General features: G+C 39.6%; 2 protein-coding genes across 2 annotated transcripts; both read left to right on the top strand.

The window, feature by feature from the left end:
- Positions 1-1712: 1712 nt before the first annotated feature.
- Positions 1713-2684, top strand: LOC131942964 (protein PFC0760c-like). The gene has a single exon (XM_059302938.1). It carries the CDS (start codon positions 1713-1715, stop codon positions 2682-2684), a length of 972 nt encoding a protein of 323 aa, XP_059158921.1.
- Positions 2685-13552: 10868 nt separating this feature from the next.
- On the top strand, positions 13553-19755 carry LOC131942968 (uncharacterized). The gene is made up of 6 exons (XM_059302953.1): positions 13553-13649; positions 14290-14468; positions 16103-16197; positions 17090-17239; positions 17873-18130; positions 19366-19755. The coding sequence occupies exons 1-6, from the start codon at positions 13589-13591 to the stop codon at positions 19556-19558; spliced, it is 936 nt and encodes a 311-aa protein (XP_059158936.1). The 5' UTR covers positions 13553-13588; the 3' UTR covers positions 19559-19755.
- The last annotated feature ends 3997 nt before the right edge of the window (positions 19756-23752 follow it).

Here is a 23752-nt window from a genome sequence, read left to right as displayed (position 1 = left end):
ATTAAAATTCTCAAATTTAAAACTATTTTAATTATTTCTAAGTTTTAATTACCTTTAATTAATTAGCACCGGTCATATAGTGTTGTCCAAACAAAATTTAATTTTAAATCAACCGAGAAACAAAGATAGCTAAATAAGCCAATGAAGTAATTAGCTCATCATTCGTTCTATTCTTCACTTCCTGTTCGACGTCACGCAAATATTTGATCTGATGTTAAAATCTTGCCCTTTCAACTTCGTAACAGGGTAATCAGTCTGAGATGGCTTACAAGTTTATATTTCGGATTTTATATAATGTTATGCTGTTGTTCTTGATTGAGTCGAAAGTGCTGCTACAACAAACTGCTATTTATTCGGACCAGGAATTTTTTTCAGGTATCTCTACGGGGGTGGGGGGGGGGGGCCTCCCCGAAGAAAGTCTATCGTCCCCCTATACCGAAATAGAATTTATACAGAAAAAAATATACTTTTACTATTGTCCGCCCCATCTCCCCTCCCAGAAAATTTAGTCCGCCCCCCCCCCCATGCCAAGTGCCCCCTCCCCAACCTCAGAGAAAAAAGTCTGAAAGAAACACTGTTGAGTAGGTGAAGGTCGTGTGGTTGATTCTAGGGATCGGGTGTCAGGCGGGCTATCATATGATGGCTAACCCAAATGTCTCGAGTTCGGACCCCAGGGCAGATCGGCCAGAGGCCTAGCGACCCCTACCGGCGCCCGGGGACAAACTTTCAATTTGGCGCCCCCCCCCCATATTGTTTATATTTATAATTCAAAACTGCAGCTAAATGAGCTTTTAATTTTTTTTCCAACCCCATTCTGCCGCCCCTAAGGCTCTCACTTCCCCCCCCCCCCCCCCCACCCCCCCGAAGAAAGTCTACCGCCCCCCCCCCCTCCCGAACCAAATAGAATTTAAATAGAAAATATATACTTTTATTAACAGTGCCCCCCCCCCCCGAAAACTTCAAGTGCCCCTCCGGAGAAAAATCGGCGCCCGGGAAACATATATACCCCCCTTCCCCCCCCCCCCTCCCCGTCTCTACGCCTCTGAATGAGGATCCTTCATTTACAGCAACCCATCTAGGAGAAATTCTTCCAAATTAAAAAATGCTGCCTTGTATATTGTTCTTTGCTAGACCAAGTCTATGAAAGTAAATTAAGAAAGAAAATGACGAAAAAGTATAACAAGTTATTTTATTAACCAGAGCTAGACGATCTACATATTGTATCGTTGTATGTCATTTAATTAAAATCCACGGTTTATATTACATAAAAGAGGTCTACGAATCAAGTAGCATATAAACTAACGCAGGTTGTTAATTTATTTTTAAAACTGGCGTCTGAAGAAGAAGAAAAAAAAATTAAAATATCATACTCAGAAATAAACCTTTAAATATTTAAACACGTATAAATATTATGTCTAAATAATATATTTGAATTAGAAGCTGTTACAGCTTTGAGTAATGCAGAAAGATATTAAATTATGTTTTAAGCAGCGTTTTTTTGAAGTTTTGGTTAGGTTTCGGGAGATAGAGAATACACCTGTAGTGTAGATGGCTGGGCTGACATTACTGATGAAATGTAAACAGGGATGTTTTGTCTCTGTGTGCAAGTTTGATGAGTTGGTTCAATAGACTGGAGATCTATTTACACTGTATGTGGTGGGGTGGGGGTTGGGAGGAGGCAGTAGATCTCTCCCCATATCATTAGCATTAGAATGTGGGGGGATGGGGGAGTGATTCAAGTTGAGTATCACGACAAATGTAATAGAAGAGACAGCAAATCTAACAGAAGAGACAGCATATCTAACAGAAGAGACAGCATATCTAACAGAAGAGACAGCATATCTAACAGAAGAGACAACATATCTAACAGAAGAGACAACATATCTAACAGAAGAGACAACATATCTAACAGAAGAGACAGCAAATCTAACAGAAGAGACAGCATATCTAACAGAAGAGACAGCATATCTAACAGAAGAGACAGCATATCTAACAGAAGAGACAACATATCTAACAGAAGAGACAACATATCTAACAGAAGAGACAGCATATCTAACAGAAGAGACAGCATATCTAACAGAAGAGACAGCATATCTAACAGAAGAGACAACATATCTAACAGAAGAGACAGCATATCTAACAGAAGAGACAACATATCTAACAGAAGAGACAACATATCTAACAGAAGAGACAGCATATCTAACAGAAGAGACAACATATCTAACAGAAGAGACAGCATATCTAACAGAAGAGACAACATATCTAACAGAAGAGACAGCATATCTAACAGAAGAGACAGCATATCTAACAGAAGAGACAGCATATCTAACAGAAGAGACAGCATATCTAACAGAAGAGACAGCATATCTAACAGAAGAGACAACATATCTAACAGAAGAGACAACATATCTAACAGAAGAGACAGCATATCTAACAGAAGAGACAACATATCTAACAGAAGAGACAGCATATCTAACAGAAGAGACAACATATCTAACAGAAGAGACAGCATATCTAACAGAAGAGACAGCATATCTAACAGAAGAGACAGCATATCTAACAGAAGAGACAACATATCTAACAGAAGAGACAACATATCTAACAGAAGAGACAACATATCTAACAGAAGAGACAGCATATCTAACAGAAGAGACATCATATCTATGCTTGTACATAAAATTTAAAAATTCGAATAGTGGGCTAGCTCGCTTTCGGTGTAAGGCAGAGGCGTCGCTAGGCGAAAGCGGGGGGTGCTTTTATTCTCTGTAATATTTGTGTGCGCTCGCCGCTCCTTCCGGATACGCCCCCGCTGCTACCTCCCTCCCACCACACCCCACTTAGTATTATATAAAATGTTCTTGGTCGGTTACTAGCAAAGACAATGAAGCCGGTCCCAACAAGCATAGAAAGCTCTGAATATGCCCTAATACGTCAACATAATTTGTTTACCAGAAACATTGAGCTTGTTTACGTATTGATACAACCAGCTGTTGGCATACTCTTGTGATAGGGGCAACTACAGGCCCGGGTAGCGCTATATCTTTACCAATTAGCACGCCATTTTCACGTCGTTATAACTATTCCAAGCCCGGGCTGAGCTACATTTGTATACATTAGCCCACCAATTTTACGTCATTATAACTATTCTAAAGGAAGTTATGTAAAGGAAACGTGTGGAAAAAGATTAGAAGGAGAGAGGTCAAACATTCCAACATGCAGATATAACAGAGACAGGCAGAGATGGTGTTCACTTGTTGATGCCTAGTGCGCCATTGTGCGTAGAGAGATTATGTTAATGTTTTGAAAGAAGTTATACCAATGGCACGCACATTGCTTTCCCTGCATGAAAACTTGGACTTTATTTTTATTCTTTTTTTTGAAATTTATAATCTTTATATCATTTTAAATTATGAGAAGCTTTTCAGAAAAGTATGTTGGTATATTTCCTGCGATATTGGTAAGATATTGCGCAACTTTCGTGCGTTTCTCTGAAAATGAATTCTAAGCAAATATTATTTACAAAATTACAATGTACCTCCATGCTTAAAAAAATAAATGTGAAATGTCTTGAAAAGTTAAACAAGAAAAATACTTACGATTTTGATGTAAAAAGTAATATTTTAGCTTTAAAATTCCTGTTTCAGTCGCCAGCAGTTCGCTACCTCACAATGTCCAACTTTCTGTAGTCGCCAGCAGTTCGCTACCTCACAATGTCCAACTTTCTGTAGTCGCCAGCAGTTCTCTACCTCACAATGTCCAACTTTCTGTAGTCGCCAGCAGTTCTCTACCTCACAATGTCCAACTTTCTGTAGTCGCCAGCAGTTCGCTACCTCACAATGTCCAACTTTCTGTAGTCGCCAGCAGTTCGCTACCTCACAATGTCCAACTTTCTGGTCGTCCACGGCAGAATGACCGAGTGCAAGACGCTCCTGCTCTTATAAGAAAACCCTTGAGCCGCCCCGCCACTCCAGAGCCGCAGAAAACACGGCTCTCTCACGCGCTCCAAGTTTAAGTCCTCGTCAGTCACCTCAACACATCACTTAGAGCAGCTTGCAATCGCTCGTTGTTTCTTCTCTTCAATCGGAACTCTTTTGCCTGGAGTGGAAATCAGGGGAAATTTATTGACGCTCTTTACACGCGAGGACAAAGATCCCTCATCAAATAAAAACAAAATTAAGCTAAAACGGAGTTCACATTACTAATAATTACACCTAGCTATTGAAGCATGTCAGGTCATCTTAAATCAATAGAGCGGTGTCGTTTAAAGCAGGCTTCAGATGCTATAAGTCGTCATTAAGTTCATTGGCCCTGGCCCAGTTTTTTTCCCAACCCCGTGGCCCAAACCACACCCAAACTTACCAGCCCAACGGTCGACAATTTTGACACAACTGTTACACGCTACCCCTTTCTGGTAGGTGTTTGCTTCTAAAAATGTATTGTGCAAATATCTACGTATTACAATTATTTAAAAATTGCCCAAATGTAACATATAATAATAAAAGAATAAGAACTTTTAAATCACTTGTGTGTTTGATTACCTGGATATTACTTATCAGGTTTATCAATCAAATACCCATTCACAATTAATCATAACGTTTTTGCTAAAACACTAAATCTAACACAAACCTAAACCTAATACTAATATTTCAACAACAACAAAATCTAAACAAAACTAATTTAAAACAAACAGCACACTAACCTAAAACTGTCATTAGAGTGTAAAAACATGTTTGACATGTCCGCCCATCTTTCAAAACCTTATATGACATTTCCACTTCAAAATATAACAGCTCGATATTAATCAAGCCACACCGAACTAGACGTTTTTCATGAACCAACAGGCTTACAATTTTGACCGTTGACTATCTCGAGTAATCCTCCGAGGTTTTGGAAATGAGCGACTCCAGTCATTTTGTTGAGTGGAATTTAGGACGGCCTCATACCAAAAGATATCCTCTACGGGAATCCTATCAACGGTACAAGGGGTGACCCACGCTAAACTACAGAGGTGTTTGTTCACGAGAGCTTAGGCAACCAGACAAACAAACACATGTGTGAGCTAGGATTTGCATGGTCACAATAGAGTCTGCACCAAAAGAAAATATCATCTTAATATCCAGGCGCAATATTCCACTAGGCAAAAGGAGCCATATATAATAAATATAGTATGTATTGTTGGTAGGGTATATAAGTGTATTAACAGATATTGTAAGTTTTATCAATCCTCTGAAATAACACGACATGTTGAGATTAGTTAACTATTTGCCCTTCTCTCAATTTAAACGGGACAGATCAGAGATTTTTTATTGATGTATGTCTCCATTGTATTAATTAAAAAAAAATACACACTGAGTCTCAGGTATTCTTCTGACCAGTGCTATAGCCCAGGGTCAGAGTGGGTGGAGTTGGGAGGTGATTCAGTTTCGCCGAATTTTTTTGTTTTAACCGGGCGCCGGAAAGGGTCCTAACACCTAAGCTCATTAGTCATCAACTCTTCGACCTAATACAATACAACTGGTGTACAAAAAGGTTAAATCACTCTGTAAAATGATGAATGCGTTTATTTGCAAACTTCGATTGTATAAATTTCAGCAATGTAGCTCAAATATAGATTTTTACTTAAGCGCATACCCCTAGCACCGTCAGTGTCCCCCCCCCCCCCCACCCACTCCCTAGGCTAGTCTATCATTTTATAGCATAACTAGGCATACTGCCTATCTTCGCTTAGGTTTTTAAATAACATTTGAGAATTTGAATACTTAATTATTTAGCGATGGATTTGGTGTTGAGTGCTTTAATTTAAACAGTAATGCTAATTTTAGAAAAAAAATGTTTTAGTTTGTCATTTAAATACCGTTCTCAGAGAAATATCGGAAAGTACGCAATGTATAAGTAAAATGGTATTAGAACTACACAGCTTCCATGAACAGTACATCTCATAGTTTTTATTACATTGCCTTTTGAAATTTATTTATTTATTTAATTGGGATACGTAACTAAATTAACAACTTAATTTTGTACTAAAACAAATGCTATACTTCGTCATTTTCTGTTTCTGTTTAAAATAGTATACAATTATTTGAAAAATAATAATTTAAAAAACGTTACCTCCCTTGAAAACTGAACGTATGACGTATGTCTTTGTTTTTTTTTTACAAACAGTTGCTATGCTTATATAAGAAATTACGGTATATGAACATATTTAACAACTATAATGGCTGTTTCCGACGGGATTAAAGTTTTTTTGTTAGCCTCCAGGGTCGGTCTACGACGTCACATAATATTAAGGGGATCGTTCGTCAATTTATTTATCTATATATATAAAGCAAAGTGGTCGGGTGCCCGATAGGGCACTTCCCGGCGCCGCAGGCGCGTCAAAGTTGGCACGAAGGTGCCTTATGGCGATAGAACACGAGGGCCGGTGACGGTTTGGCAAAATGTCTACGGAGAGGGGGTCAAAACTGACCTCGACTGACCGGCGCCTTATATGGGCTATATTACAAAAAAAAATTCCTCCGACGACCCCCCTTGAAATTTTGTGAGCTGGTAGGAGAACACCTTGGGGTGTCACAAAAAACTCGGCATATCTGGGAAAACTTCGTAAAGGGGTCAAAACTGACCAGTTGTATTTCCCTATATAATCTTTGTATTTTATGGGAAAACAGGGTCATTTCATCGCAGACTTTAGGGTACTTAAGCTCAGTATATCTGGCTAATTTTTTGCATGCTCCTAGGTCAATGGATTGACCTTTAGGGAAAACTGTCGGTTACACTCAAAGCCCTCGACGAGGGCTAAAAAGTGACCGCAAGTGAAATTCTCTTTATATGAGCTCTATTACGAAAAAAAATTTCCTCCGACGACCCCCCTTGAAATTTTGTGAGGTGGTAGGAGAACACCTTGGGGTGTCACAAAAAACTCGGCATATCTGGGAAAACTTCGTAAAGGGGTCAAAACTGACCAGTTGTATTTCCCTATATAATCTTTGTATTTTATGGGGAAAACAGAGGGTCATTTCAACGCAGACTTTAAGATACTTAAGCTCAGTATATCTGGCTAATTTTTTGCATGCTCCTAGGTCAATGGATTGACCTTTAGGGAAAACTGTCGGTTACACTCAAAGCCCTCGACGAGGGCTAAAAAGTGACCGCGAGTGAAATTCTCTTTATATGAGCTCTATTACGAAAAAAAAATTCCTCCGACGACCCCCCTTGAAATTTTGTGAGGTGGTAGGAGAACACCTTGGGGTGTCACGAAAAACTCGGCATATCTGGGAAAACTTCGTAAAGGGGTCAAAACTGACCAGTTGTATTTCCCTATATAATCTTTGTATTTTATGGGAAAAACAGAGGGTCATTTCAACGCAGACTTTAGGGTACTTAAGCTCAGTATATCTGACTAATTTTTTGCATGCTCCTAGGTCAATGGATTGACCTTTAGGGAAAACTGTCGGTTACACTCAAAGCCCTCGACGAGGGCTAAAAAGTGACCGCAAGTGAAATTCTCTTTATATGAGCTCTATTACGAAAAAAAAATTCCTCCGACGACCCCCCTTGATATTTTGTGAGGTGGTAATAGAGCTCATATAAAGAGAATTTCACTCGCGGTCACTTTTTAGCCCTCGTCGATGGCTTTGAGTGTAACCGACAGTTTTCCCTAAAGGTCAAGCCATTGACCTAGGAGCATGCAAAAAATTAGCCAGATATACTGAGCTTAAGTATCCTAAAGTCTGCGTTGAAATGACCCTCTGTTTTTCCCATAAAATACAAAGATTATATAGGGAAATACAACTGGTCAGTTTTGACCCCTTTACGAAGTTTTCCCAGATATGCCGAGTTTTTTGTGACACCCCAAGGTGTTCTCCTACCACCTCACAAAATTTCAAGGGGGGTCGTCGGAAGAATTTTTTTTTCGTAATAGAGCTCATATAAAGAGAATTTCACTCGCGGTCACTTTTTAGCCCTCGTCGAGGGCTTTGAGTCAAACCGACAGTTTTCCCTAAAGGTCAAGCCATTCACCTAAGAGTATGCAAAAAATTAGTCAGATATACTGAGTTTAAGTACCCTAAAGTCTGCGTTGAAATGACCCTCTGTTTTTCCCATAAAATACAAAGATTATATAGGGAAATACAACTGGTCAGTTTTGACCCCTTTACGAAGTTTTCCCAGATATGCCGAGTTTTTTGTGACACCCCAAGGTGTTCTCCTACCACCTCACAAAATTTCAAGGGGGGTCGTCGGAGGAATTTTTTTTTTCGTAATATAGCCCATATTAGGCGCCGGTCAGTCGAGGTCAGTTTTGACCCCCTCTCCGTAGAACTCCACGCCTCATCCATCACCAAACAATTAGTATTCAAATTCTCAAATGTTTTTGAAAACCTAAGCGAAGCTAGGCAGAATGCCTAGTTAAACATAAAGTTACCAACATGCAAAAAATTAGCCAGATATACTGAGCTTAAGTATCCTAAAGTCTGCGTTGAAATGACCCTCTGTTTTTCCCATAAAATACAAAGATTATATAGGGAAATACAACTGGTCAGTTTTGACCGCTTTACGAAGTTTTCCCAGATATGCCGAGTTTTTTGTGACACCCCAAGGTGTTCTCCTACCAGCTCACAAAATTTCAAGGGGGGTCGTCGGAGGAATTTTTTTTTCGTAATAGAGCTCATATAAAGAGAATTTCACTTGCTGTCACTTTTTAGCCCTCGTTGAGGGCTTTGAGTGTAACCGACAGTTTTGCCTAAAGGTCAAGCCATTCACCTAAGAGTATGCAAAAAATTAGTCAGATATACTGAGTTTAAGTACCCTAAAGTCTGCGTTGAAATGACCCTCTGTTTTTCCCATAAAATACAAAGATTATATAGGGAAATACAACTGGTCAGTTTTGACCCCTTTACGAAGTTTTCCCAGATATGCCGAGTTTTTTGTGACACCCCAAGGTGTTCTCCTACCACCTCACAAAATTTCAAGGGGGGTCGTCGGAGGAATTTTTTTTTTCGTAATAGAGCTCATATAAAGAGAATTTCACTTGCTGTCACTTTTTAGCCCTCGTTGAGGGCTTTGAGTGTAACCGACAGTTTTCCCTAAAGGTCAAGCCATTGACCTAGGAGCATGCAAAAAATTAGCCAGATATACTGAGCTTAAGTATCCTAAAGTCTGCGTTGAAATGACCCTCTGTTTTTCCCATAAAATACAAAGATTATATAGGGAAATACAACTGGTCAGTTTTGACCCCTTTACGAAGTTTTCCCAGATATGCCGAGTTTTTTGTGACACCCCAAGGTGTTCTCCTACCACCTCACAAAATTTCAAGGGGGGTCGTCGGAAGAATTTTTTTTTTCGTAATAGAGCTCATATAAAGAGAATTTCACTCGCGGTCACTTTTTAGCCCTCGTCGAGGGCTTTGAGTCAAACCGACAGTTTTCCCTAAAGGTCAAGCCATTCACCTAAGAGTATGCAAAAAATTAGTCAGATATACTGAGTTTAAGTACCCTAAAGTCTGCGTTGAAATGACCCTCTGTTTTTCCCATAAAATACAAAGATTATATAGGGAAATACAACTGGTCAGTTTTGACCCCTTTACGAAGTTTTCCCAGATATGCCGAGTTTTTTGTGACACCCCAAGGTGTTCTCCTACCACCTCACAAAATTTCAAGGGGGGTCGTCGGAGGAATTTTTTTTTTCGTAATATAGCCCATATTAGGCGCCGGTCAGTCGAGGTCAGTTTTGACCCCCTCTCCGTAGACTTATTGCCGAACCGTCACCGGCCCTCGTGTTCTATCGCCATAAGGCACCTTCGTGCCAAATTTGACGCGCCTGCGGTGCCGGGAAGTGCCCTATCGGGCACCCGACCACTTTGCTTTATATATATAGATACACACAGCAAATATTTTGCGTATATTGACTACATGCTTATGCTTGTGAAATACTTTTTAAGTATAAACTTAATACTTTATTAATATTTAAATAACTACAACTCAATTAACTAAAGACAACACAGTCAACTTTTTGAACCGTGTTTATAGTTTATACTTATGGGTTCTAGATTTTATAAAAGTATTCTCTTCGACAGTTCCCACGCCAATACACATAATACACAAATATTTTAAATTACAGTCCTCAATTCAAAATTTGCGAATACAAATTCCAGCTTTTATATTTCAAAACTTTTAAAGTTTCTTATAAAAATAATGTGTTAAGCGCATTCTTTTATCCGAATTGAGGTCCTAGGTCTAGTCGCTTGTGTAGATTTTGTAATCACCCACGGAACGACATTAGACGTATATCTGGGGGGCATGAATTGATTGGGGGTCAACTTCCGGTCAGAGAGACGGTCACTCCCACATCGATAAGAACAAAGGCTGAGTATGTCACGGTATCGGGTGTACTTTGTACATAATAACATTACGGTAATGTCCACTGAAGAAAAAAAAATTACTTCCGTATCAGGTTTTCACTTCAAATAGCTACAGTGAGTTTCATACAAGGGGAGATGACTGTAGTTCTTTTACAAAAAGGGAAAGAACTCGGTTGTTTGTTTGTTTTTTAATTTTTTTTTCTTTAGCTACTCTACATATTGTCAAAAATATTTTCGGTTAACATAAGAGAAACGTTGTTATTTTTAGCTGTAAATTGTCTCTAAAACCCAGTGGGTAAAACAAAATAACAGTTTACTAGGAGAAACATATATAGCAACCATATTGAAACGCTCTTAGTAACCGGATTAATTTTGGTTAACCATGTGTACGAATTCACGGAATACCACCTACCCTTACATACCTATAATACAGAATACCACCCACCCTGACAGACCTAAAATACAGAATACCACCTACCCTTACAGACCTATAATAAAAAAAATACCACCTAGCCTTACAGACCTATAATACAAAATACCACCTACCCTTACACACCTCTAATACAGAATATCACCCACCCTTACAGACGTTTCATACTTTTTACTAGTTTGAAAATTAAGATTTGCCTTTAATTTTACCAAATATTTAAAATCAAAGACTGTTAATTAAACTAATCCACCTTTTCAAGGATTAAAATTCGAGAAGCGAAAAAAAAAATCTGATAGGCCGCAGGGGCTGGCACTCTGTTTTCAAATATGCCTGGGGTCTGCACACGACATTACAAAACATAAACATTCGTTCAAAAATTAATGTCGATTTTTTTTGTTTGTTAAGTAAATTAAAACGGATCGCGGTTAAAGCTAAAAAAAAAATGTAATACTGTTAGTTCAACATTTTTTGTGTATATCCCACGTGATTAAATATCACGAAATTGAAAATCAACATTTTAAAATATTAATTTCACCTTCAGCGACTTACATGAAAATAGATGCGGTAAACATCTATATATATAATTCTCTTCTAGGATCAGTTAGAAAACAAGCTGCAAGCGCGCCTTTGCAGTCCCCTCTCTTCCTCTCTATCACTATCACTACCACCCCCACCCCACCCCCCACATGATCTGGTGAGCGGTGTTCACTCTGTTTACATTTTACAATCATAGAGACGGGTTTGGTGACGGCTATTAGGGGCAGATAATTGAGTTTGAAACGATTTTAAACTTAGAGGAGGTAACTAAGAGGAGGCTGCTTTCACGTGGGGGGAGGGGGGTTTAGTGTTTTTAAGCAAATATTTTCAGTGGCAGCATTGGTACTGTCGAATTCACAAATTATAAATTACTGAAAAGTAGAAAAAAAAACCCAACTAAATAGCGGCGTATGATACGCAGCGGGTCGGCTCGTGATATATAATCAACTTCGTCTACATCTATTTTTCTTGTAGACACAAGACTAATTTAAAATATAAACTAGAAAGAAAATAGATCACTGATAAGTAAAATATTTTAAATGGTTGTTTTTGTTTTGTTTTAATTTAAAACTAAGCTAAGGTTAAGAAGTCGACTGTTATTTTTTACCTTTAGAAAAGGATAATATGTAGTTTAATTTACGACATAGTGGATTCACGTGGCATAGTCACTACTGAGCGATAAGATTACACTTATGGTAGGGGCTTTTTTTTTTAAAGGACACTTGTTTCTTAAATTATTTATTAAATCTAAAGAATGCTTTGGATTTCTTTATTTTAAAAAATAACATAAGATCTAGCGAGATTGGGGGTGGGGGTGGTGGTTACTAGTGAGAGACCAGAATTTAATTAATAGCCTATATATAATGAACTGGGTGGGTTTCTTTTTTTTTCTGTCCTTATGAAAACATCACACGAAGACTTACAAAATCTTAATTAAAGATTGTGTTTGGTGGTCTGGGGGGGGGGGGGTAGAGCAGTGTATAGACTTTATAGAATGCACCACTTTGTTTTATGTCAGTGGTTCATTAACCATTTTGAAGTTACCGAACCCCACCATTTTATTTATATGCCTTCACCGAACCCTTCTTAATGGTTCTATCGTGATAGAAATTCGATCGTGAATCATATAAGTCGGGTGTGGTTTGACCACTACCGAACCCTTGAGGCTGACTCACAGAACCCCTGGGGTGCGATGGAACCCAGTTTAAGAACCACTGTTAAAAAACATTTCACGACAGTGTTGTGTAATAATACGTGGAGTTGGATCGTAGATATGGTTTCCTTGTTAGGGTGGAGCGTCGTGCTAGAGGAAGTACGAGAATTGTTCATTACTGAATTTAGAATAACGTTTTATCTTAAGACTAAATTCCCAATTTGTATGTGGTTATTTATTGATGTTATGATCTTTACCGTCAGTATAAAGTGTATATGTACTAATATATTTATCAAAGAAAACGGAGACGGATCGGTATCACACTCAGGAAGCATGCATCCACCATAACAAGGCAGGCCCTCACCTGGAATTAACAGGGAAAAAGGAAAAGGGGCAGACCAAGGAAGTCTTGGAGACGTGACTTGGAAGAAGACAAAGATTGGATAAACCCGGGGACAGTTGGAGAGACTAGCCCAGGACAGGATACAACTGGGGACAGTTGGAGAGACTAGCCCAGGACAGGATACACCTGGGGACAGTTGGAGAGACTAGCCCAGGACAGGATACACCTGGGGACAGTTGGAGACTAGCCCAGGACAGAGATGCCTGGAAATCTCGTCAACGGCCTATCTGCCAGGAGGGGCGACCTAATATCTTTATCAGTCACAGTAATGTCCATTTGAAACCCTTGTGTATTATATTTACTTCCAAACAACCGCAGGTACGATGGAGAAAATGGGAATCTGTTCTCATATAGGTCTCTCAATATATTATGCATAATGGTGATATGGCCTTCAACCCCGCAACAAGTCAAAACACTTTCGTCCAATAATTTATAGGCCATGCCACTATTTTTACTAACTCGTGAAACTTTTTTTTAAAGTTTTTTTTTTTTTAATCTTGGAACAAGTGATTTTCTTAAAATCTTGGCACAAGTGATGTTCTTAAAATCTTGGCACAAGTGATGTTCTTAAAATCTTGACACAAGTGAAATCACGAACTGACCTTGTGACGAACTTCCTGTATACAGTACCGTCAGTCCCACTATAAAAACGGAATCCCACATCAAAACGCCAGACTTATTTCTAAAATTCTCATTTATTTCTTTAAAGCCATGTCATTTTACCAGAGGCTGTCGTTTTTGTTGGCTTTGTTCGTTTATCTAAGCCTTTACGGTAGGTTGCTAAATTTAATAGTAAATAAAAATAAATGATGTAATCATTTATTTTTTGTTTGTTTACAAAAAGTAAAATCTCTTCCTGTTGCCTCAGTCGCTTAACACAATACTTGTTATTTCTTACTGGACCTACTAAGCAAATCTTACTTGTTAAGCAGTTTGATATGGACAAAATAATTATCATCTATAGCAGTGTTTCTTTCTGACTTTTTTCTCCGTAGGGGGAAGGGCTTTTAAATTTTTCGGGGGAGGTGGGCGGACAATGGTAAAAGTATATATATTTTTTGTATTAATTCTATTTCGTTCGTGGGGGGGGGGGGGGGGGTGCGGTAGATGCATGAAAGAAACTATTATCTATAATGTGACATAATGTATTAAATCGACTCCAGTTGAAATTTGTCTCGCCCTGAACCCAAATAGACCTCTTCGAATCTATCCACGAACACGCTAAAATTTCACATCTTTAAGCCCGCCTGTGAAATATGAAAATTTCACATCTTTAAGACGGCTGTGAAATGTGAAAATTTCACATCTTTAAACCCGCCTGTGAAATGTGAAAATTCCACATCTTTAAGCCCGCCTGTGAAATGTGAAAATTTCACATCTTTAAGCCCGCCTGTGAAATGTGAAAATTTCAGCTTCTGCGGACACAGACCTGTTCGGCCCCGGGGTCACCAAGGGCACTGTGGGCAGCAACCAGATCGTCGAGGCGTCCGGGCTGGCAGCCAGTCGTCTGCACGATGGCGTCCTGTACGTGCACAACGACAAGGGGGACTCGAGCCGCTTCTTTGCTGTGGACGTCAACACGGGGCATAAGGTAACGGGTTGGGGAGAGGGTCTATAGATCTAGGCGTCTTCATTTATGGGTGCCCTGACTTGTGCCCTGATTGATCCTTGATTGGTGCCCTGATGGCTGCCCTGACTTGTGCCCTGATTGGTCCTTGATTGGTGCCCTGATGGGTGCCCTGATTTGTGCCCTGATTGGTGCCCTAACTTGTGCCCTGATTGGTGCCCTAACTTGTGCCCTGATTGGTGCCCTAACTTGTGCTCTGACGGGTGCCCTGACTTGTACCTTGACTTGTGCCCTGAGAAATGCCCTGTTACAATGTAATGTAAATTTTAAAAACTATCCATTTGATGTACCATTGACGTGGTCTAGCGGTAAAGCACTGAACCACTCACCCAATCAAGTCTAAAGTTCACCTCCCGGGTTCGAGTCCATGCCAATCAGCTCGGATGTGTAGACCCACCTGAACTCTGAGAGTGTATGTTGGGGGTAGGGCTCAACAAACGTCACAGAAAGAGACGAACTCTACCTCACCTTGGGTATTTAACGTAATACAACAACACATGCTTTGTAACAATGCATAGAAAGTCAACATGACTGGCAATTCACCTACTGTTTATAAACTGTCATTTATCTTTACAAGGTGCCACTATGTACAGCCGATAATATAGCTGAGATTGGAGGGGGTGTATCTACCCAGGGCAGCACTTAGTTCTAGCTAAATTATTGATACGGTATAATTGACATCACGTCCTTTTAAACAAAATATGGATGCGGGGAGGGGGTGAAATCGCCCCAGTCTCCCGCAAGTAGCTACTTCACTGCCCCTTTTAACTAATGTCATGGTACTGTTGATTTGTTTTTTACTGTTTGCTTGCTTTTTGTTGTTTTCTTGTGGGGGAGGGATTTTATTTATGTCTAGCAATAAGCATTACTGAAAATATGAAATCAGTATATCAGTCAATAACAACACAATACCTGTTATTGAAACAATAAATTGGAAGTAAAATTTGAGTGGTCTGCTATCTACATTATTGTGGACGTCTACATCAAAAAGGGTGGGGGGGGGGGGGGGAGCGAACGCGTGTGGACGGAGAGAGTTTAATTTGACGGGTGTAGGACAAAAGGCCGACAAGATAAAAGGCCGACACGGTCAAAAGGCCGACATGCACAAAAAGCCGACAGGACACAAGGCTGACAGCCATAAGGCAGACAGCCAAAAGGCCAACAGACCATACGGCCGACAGACCATAAGGCCAACAAACCATAAGGCCTACAAGCATAAAAATACTAATATCGCAAAATATGTGTTACTGCATAGCTCCTATCTTGACAACCATCGAAATAAGGCATGAAATAAGGTGATCGTTCAAGAGGAGACGATGCTAGTTATAAATAGATGACCCCTTAATAAAATTGTATGTGGGCGTACTACTTTGTTGTTTTTTTTTTGTTTTTTTTGTTTTTTTTTTTTTTTTTTTTTTTTTTTTTTTGCTTTTAATCAGACGCGTGACACCATCAAATGTTATCTGGGTCACGTTCGTATATACATGCAGTTCGTGTTTGTTTCGGTGATCTTTATTTTTTTTTTCGAGATAAAAATATTGGTACTACTTTTTAAGCCCACTGATAAGCAGTTGACCTTTGAACCTTTCCCCTTGCAGCTTGCAACTTTCACAGTTCTCAACGCGCAGAACTACGATTGGGAGGATATTACAATCGGCGCATGCGCAGATGATTGTGCGCGAACATCCTGCAGGTATTATAAATTAGGATGTTCAAATATATCTAGTAGTATTACAATTGGCGCAAAGTCCCCCTTTCCCGAAGCACGTCTAATCGGGGGCCACTGACTGCAGTCCTCTCAGCCTCCCCCCCCTCACCCCACCCCCTTAATCCGCTACTCTTTGCGACCGATGACGTAACTCACCCCTCCACTCACACGCACACAGACGCGCAAGCATACACACATACAAAAAACAAATAACTCCCACTTGTAATGTAATTATTTTTATTATTATAATTTCCGTATCAAATATTAATTGAACTGTGTATACTGGTCATTTTTAATTACAACTTAACGATGGTCTTATACAATACGAAATAAACTGTGTAAAATTCAGTTTGAAACAGTTCCTTTTAAAAATTTGACGTCACAGCCTTGGAACTGCCCCCCTCTCATCGCGGTTTATCATCAAAATCCACCCCCACCCCTTTCCAATTTGATTATGGACTACCCCTTAGACGGGAAACTAATACGGATGGGCATAGAAACAGGTGAACTCTACTTTACCTGCCACATGGGCCCCCAGGTTTGAAAGTGAACTATATTGACAACTATACATTTACTCCAGTGTTGCTGTCTTCTCCTTTGTTGTGTTCCTTATTTTGTTGTGATCCTTATTTTTGTTGTTCCCCTTTATTGTGTTCCTATTTTGTTGTATTCCTTATTTTTTATGTTCCATATTTTGTTAGGACTCTGTGCTCCATGGTTATTGTTTACTTACCTATAGCAACACGTGTAGGGGACAGTCACGTTCACAATGGAGGGCCTCCCCTCCCCTATATGCCATATTTTACCAAAGTAAATATATAAATCATGTTTCCCAGCAACATTGTTGTATTGTGTAAACACTGACGTCATTTCCTAGCGCGACGATTACACCGGCGCGGTACTGTATCTACATAGCAGACACTGGCGATCACGGCGGTGATGGTGCTAAAAACATCATCTACATGCTCAGGGAACCGACGAGGATTGCAGACAGCGATATAAGCGCCGTCGATACGTTAACATTTAGGTAAGTGTCGTCGTTTCTTTAAGGTTAGCGATACCAGTCTCATGGTGTGGTCGAATAGTAGAGCGTTCGATCTCTAGCCCGAAGGTCTCGAGTCCCTTGGACGTGTTGAATCCACCCAGCTCTGATGGGTACCTGACTTACGTTAGGGAAAGTCATTGTGGCTGGGCATAGTGCTGAACACGTTATCCCTTCATATGTCAGGGTCGCTGAAACAGGTCTACTCTATTTCACCTTCCTCGTGGACCGTAAGGTTTGAAATGATAATTTACTATTTTTTTAACCTAACTGGTTTCATATATATATATATATATATATATATATATATATATATATATATATATATATATATATATATATACATATATATATATATATATATATATAGAGAGAGAGAGAGAGAGAGAAAGAGAGAGAGAGAGAGCTTATGTGTGCGATTATGACCAGAGTTTCTTCCAAGCATCTCTTCTTGGGGGCTCCGCTTCCCCGAATAGTCTACCGCCCCTCCCCCCGAGAATATCAAGCCCCCCCCCCCCCCCTGGAGAAAAAAGTCTGGAAGAAACACTGAGTATGACCCTGTATATCTCTGTATCTGTAATCGCCGGCTCAGGCTTTATACACGGTCCTTTGCTACAGCTGGAGCGAGCAGGACGCCGAGACGTTGATGATCGCCCCTGACGGAAGGCTGTTCATCATCTCCAAGGTCCACGGCGGTCAAGGCGCCATCGCCCAGTTGCCCAGCTCGGCCTGGGGTCAAGGCCGGGTCAGCCTCGACATGGCGCAGACGGCTAAGCTTAAGTTGAGCACGACGAATAACGACCCCCAGGGTGGGGACATCAGCCCGGACGGCCGAGAGATGCTGATCGTGGCGGAGCAGAATGTGTACTACTTCAGGTAACCTGGGCCCTTTACGGCCAGGGCGTGTAGACAGCGACATGACGAGATGGGGGTGGGTAGTCCAAGGCCGTATAATCAGTGACATTACGAGATGGGGGGGGAGTAGTCCATATCCCGTCAGGTCAGGCTGTATAGTCATTAAATCACGAGTCACGAGATGGGGGTGGGTTAGTCCCCGTCCCCCATTGGGGCGTATATTCAGTGACATCATGACATGGGTGGGGGGTAGTTAGTCCCCACCCGTCTGGGCGTATAACCAGTGACATCATGACATGGGGGGGGGGGTAATCCCCGACCATCAGGGTGTAAAGTCCAATAAATTGCGAGATGGTGTATATTATATTTAATATATATTTAACTCTGCCATTTAATGGTACAATATATAAGGTCCACTAGATTCCAAAGCCTAGTTTAAAATACCTTCAAAATATCAGGAGGGTTTAAAGATTTAAAATCTCTGCTTTTTTATTGAAGTCATGCATTTCTTTTTATTTAATTTTTGTTTGTCGAGATGGGTTTATATATTTTACTAAACCAAACCAGACGTTTGTCTTTGTTAAGCTAATCGATACTTTCACTGTTTATCAATTGGTATCGGTGTATTATAATGTGATTTTGTTAGGGATAGGTAGGGCGATGATGATTACGACAAGATTAATTGTGTGTTAAATAGTTTGTTACGTTTATGGAAATGCTATGGTTAAGTTAAAGAACAGCAGCGGCATCTCAACAGCGACTCAACACTAGCATGCTTAGGGGTTGTCCATAAATAACGTCACACTCATAGGGAGTAGGGGGCCCGTAATTTTGTGACGGTGTGTGATGAGGGGGAGGGGGGGGGGTCAGATTGTGTGACGTCACACTTTTGTATTATATAAAAGCAATGTTATAAAACGAGTTTTAGCCGTTATTTTGCGTTTTAGAAAACTTTTAATAAATTTTAATAGGAATTTATTAAAATACTCTCTATTTACAGAGTTCAGAAAATATTTTGGAAAAATACCGATGTTTTAAGAAAAATTCAACTGCAATTTTGAGGGGGGGGGGGTTTGTAGGCTGAGGTGTGACGTCATTTAAGCGGGAGGGGGGTCTGGCTTTTTGTGACGATGTGTGACGGAGGGGAGGGGGAGGTAAAAATCGTCCAAAAAAGCGTGACGTCATTTATGGATGACCCCTTACCATCATTGTGTGCTGTGTGCTGTAACACTACAACACTTATGTTTTTATTTCAGTGTCCCCAGCGGAGATTACATACAGGCTGTCCGCGACACCCCACCAGCCAGGGTCAGCTCCTACCACCCCCAACCCGCCACTGAGGCCATAGCCTGGTCACCCAATGGGCGTGGTTTTTACGTCATGGCTGAGGGAGCTAACCAGAAGATCTATTTTTATCCCAAACTTACCGGAAGTCTTCCTGTCGGCTGATTACACAAAACACCGATCATGAAATTGAGAGGAAAATGTTATAATGCGAACAATTAATTCCACGGATGTTTTAAAATCTGGAAGATACTCAATTCACAACTATTTAAGGGATTTGATTCGGTAAAAAAAATATGAATATTGTGATTGGTCTTTTTTTTTCTTGTCGTTCAATCTCAATCAAGAGAATGTTAATATTTAAAGCTATTAAAAATATGTTTAAAAATATGTTGTGATTTTTAGTGGTTGAAAGCCGACATTCCGTATGTGATACGTTTATATTTTGATACATTTTGATAGGTGACCGGAAAGATGCGCAAGGGAAAACTGCGCACAGGGCATTTTTGTTTTCTTAAGTTAAATCGAGTATTTATAGAAATGAACAAAGAGTGACTACGTGTACTCTGTAGCATAATAAAACATATTTCCAGGAAATACGACAAAAATAAAGTGTATTAGTATAATTAATTTGTATTTGTGCATTTTCTGTTTGCGAACTTTTCCGTTACGCAGTTTCCGATTGTGCATTTTTCTGGGAGCCCCTTTCATCTGTTGAGCATTCTAGTCCGTGTGTGCAGACGGAGTAGAGTTAGAGTCTCCTTTATTGAGACAACGGTATATGAATGGAGAGTGTTACTAGTAAAGCAAGCAGACACTTTTTAATTTACTTTCATAGGTCAGGTACCCGAGGGCACTAAGTTAGACAGGAGCCGAATATGCGCCATACGGCCCGGAGCCGAATGTGCGCCATACGTCCCGGAGCCGAATATGCGCCATATGGCTCCACAGTTGAGAGATTTACCACATCCCAATCCACAACACGACAGTCCTCGAACTTTCCTAGACGTTTGTTATACCAGGGTCGTATAGCCCACGACAATCTCTCAAAACATTGAAGCTGACCACACAGGGCTAAAGGAAAATAGGCATACCAAGAAAGACCTGGAGACGTAACCTGGAAGAAGACACCAAGAAGATTGGATACACCTGTGGACTGTCGGAGAGACTGACCCAAGATAGAGATGCCTGGAAAGCTCTTGTTAACTGCCTATTACCCTGAAGGGGCGACAGGAAAATCTTACCTTATATGGACCACTGTGTCTTGATGTGTCACAATCGGGAACAATCCTTTATAACCAAATCTTGAGTGTGTCTGGTCATGATTGTTACATTACTGATTGCTTGATGGCTCTCACTTAGAATAACAAGAGACTTCTTCAATTTAACTTCAGTACTGTACAACTCACAACAGACAGCTCATACGACATGTCTTGTCACCAGCTACATGTTAGTTAACTGTATGATAACACACTCGTTACACATCAAGACGGTAAACAGAGACTGAACATTCAAGGGACATAACTTAGATATATATACATAATACAAGGGGCGTAACAATTACTACCCTGACATTAGGTAACAATGATTAATATATCAATAGCATTTGAAAGATCGGAAGCTCTAAGTCAGAAAGATTATGGCACCTCAAGACGAAAAAAAAAAACAGAACTCAAACACTTCAAAAAGCAGAAGAGTTACATTAGGTTGAGGAAAAAGGCGATTCAGATTTGTTGCATTACTATTGCTATTGATTTATAGTCGAAGTTTTGAAAAATAGACTTCTGCTTGGCTTTCCTGACTAAATCAACTGTTTTCAATTTTGCGACGTCCTAATAACTGTCAAAAGATTGCAGCTAGTAAAATGTTAGCATGAGCGTCTTTTGGAAAATCGTTGCCATTTGTCTCAAAATTTTAAAAAATATAACGTAACCAAATCCAAAAAAAGCATAAATTACTTACGTTGAGTGATTTTTCAAAAGGAATATTACGTACGAGCCGACTTTACGCCGCTATTTAGTTGTTTTATTTTCTACTGTTCAGTAATTCATAATTTGTGAATTCGACATTACCAACGCTGCCACTGAAAATATTTGCTTTAAAACACTATCAGTAGCTCGTTAAGAACGATAGCCCCTCCTTCCTTTCCCCAACCCCTAACCCCCCCCCCCCCCCCCCCCCCCCCCCCCGTGAAAGTAAACTCCTCTTAGTTACCTCCCCTAAGTTTAAAATCGTTTCAAACTAAATTATCTGCCCCTAATAGGTGTCACTAAACCCAGCTCTACGATAATATTTATATAATATAATATTTAGCGTGAACCACAGCTCACCAGACCATGTAGGGGTGGGGGTGGTAGGGAGCGCGCTTACAGCTTGGTGTTTTCTATCGTCTCCAAGAAGAGAATTATATATAGATACTATGTCATTCAAATATAAAGCAAACTTTTTGTTATGAAGGGTGTCGCCTCAAAAGAGTTAGCCTTGAATAGGATAAATATATAACTATTTGTTTTTAAAATGTAAGTATTGACTTACGTTCTATAATAGTACACACCTATTTCAAGGGTTTAATGATATTTTTAAAAGCTTTATTCGCCTTAAAATTTACTTCTTTATAAATTCATTATTTTAAAAAGTATAGCCTATATATATTTAGACTAGTTCCCATTCGATAATAACAAAAGTGAATGTATTTTTAAATGTTATTTTATATACTAAGTGAGTCATTAAAAATTAATTTAAAGATTACTATTATTCAATAACAAAAGGGAGATAACAGGAATAAATGACAGCTGTAGTGAAATCAGTCCGGTGGCCGGGATTAACTTATTGTTTTCACTCTCAAGAGAGTCGGGCGTTAAAAGGTAGATAACTGAGTAGAGTTGAGATCGCATTGAAGCTACAGACATTGGTGTTACAATACATCAATACATGAATTGTTCCTTGTGTGGAGCGTCAAAAAATATAACTTTGGACATTACAAATTGTGTTTAAAAACTTAAATATCATTTTACTTATATATTTCTACAATTCGTAGATAAAAAACATAAGACAATAACATAATCGATTATTTGTTTAGATAAAATAGTATATATATATATATATATATATATATATATATATATATATATATATATATATATATATATATATATATCCGTTTCGACGATGTATAGCTGGGCTGCAAGATGAGAAGTTTCAGATGTCATCTCTGCATCACGTCCACCCTCCTCATAGACCAAGGGAAGGTTACCTATATATAGCATGGCATCAACTGGGTCATTAGGGCTGCTGAAAAGAAAACAGAGTTGGTTATCCTATCGCCTAAGGGGCTCCCTTGTGTTTGATTTCTGAGCTTTCCCTCCCAAATGGGCTTTTGTCCCCCAGCTAACGAGTCGCATCTGCTCGAGGGTTTGAACTTGGGACTTGCCCGAATATTTGATTAACGTTAAAGGTTGTGGGTCCATAAATGATGGCTTACTCCTGGTGGCGTGGGCGTTTGTGACGCTGTGTGACGACGGGAGGGGATGGTTAAGAATATGTGACATCACAATTTTTCAATTTAAAAAGGAATTAATTAATTTAGTAATTAAGTAATTTTAATGTAGGCTGTCAATATAGACTCAGTGGCTTAACAGATCAGTCCGGGGCCCGTAGACATTAAAAGTATGCATTTTCTATATACATTTCATTTTGTTTGGGGGGGGGTGGAGATGGGCGTCCCCTGTCTTTTAATGCTCACGGGCCGGCTGAACTATTACCTCAACTGCTCTGGGGCCCCGGAAATCTTGTGGACCCGGCCCGTACGTGGACTTGGCCTTCCTTGGTTAGGCCTAAATTGTTGTAATTACACTGTAAATATGTCAATAATTAGGAGGACTCTTGGACTTTCCAGTTCTTGTTTTGTTGTTGTTTTTGTTGTTGCTGTTTTATTTAGTGCATACATCTTGGCCTATTGTATTCAAATTCCGAACAAAGTTTCCCCGGTTTTCACTTTAAATAATATAGAGAGGACCCCATTCGCATTATAGATGTTTATTGTTTCAGTGCCGTTATAGTCCTTTCTCTTAGCCGGTAAACACGCCACTATTAGGCCTACTCTTTCACAAACTATATTTTGTGTCATTTTGAAAATTAATTAATACTGATAGGCCTAGGCACTGCAACAATAATTAATTACGAGCCATTAAAAATAAACTTTTAATGCAGAAGAGCACCATAAACGTGTCACACAGAGATCGGCGACCTACTTGTATGTAGTCGATTCTAAATAAATGTCTAAAAGTACTCGAGTACTACTTTTATTTTATGCTTTTTATTCAAAATTGAAAATTTACAGAGTCAGAAATATATAAATTG

Source organism: Physella acuta, unplaced genomic scaffold (genome assembly GCF_028476545.2).
Source record: "Physella acuta isolate Inbredline_101_S28 unplaced genomic scaffold, ASM2847654v3 ptg000436l, whole genome shotgun sequence".
NCBI lineage: Eukaryota > Metazoa > Mollusca > Gastropoda > Physidae > Physella > Physella acuta.
This window is presented reverse-complemented; position numbering and strand designations above follow the sequence as displayed.

Coding starts and splice junctions, on each gene's coding strand:
- LOC131942968 (XM_059302953.1), top strand. CDS start 13,589: ATGTCATTTTACCAGAGGCTGTCGTTTTTGTTGGCTTTGTTCGTTTAT. Junction 16,198..17,089: donor TGTGCGCGAACATCCTGCAG/GTATTATAAATT, acceptor GTCATTTCCTAG/CGCGACGATTACACCGGCGC. Junction 18,131..19,365: donor CAGAATGTGTACTACTTCAG/GTAACCTGGGCC, acceptor TTTTTATTTCAG/TGTCCCCAGCGGAGATTACA.
- LOC131942964 (XM_059302938.1), top strand. CDS start 1,713: ATGTGGGGGGATGGGGGAGTGATTCAAGTTGAGTATCACGACAAATGT.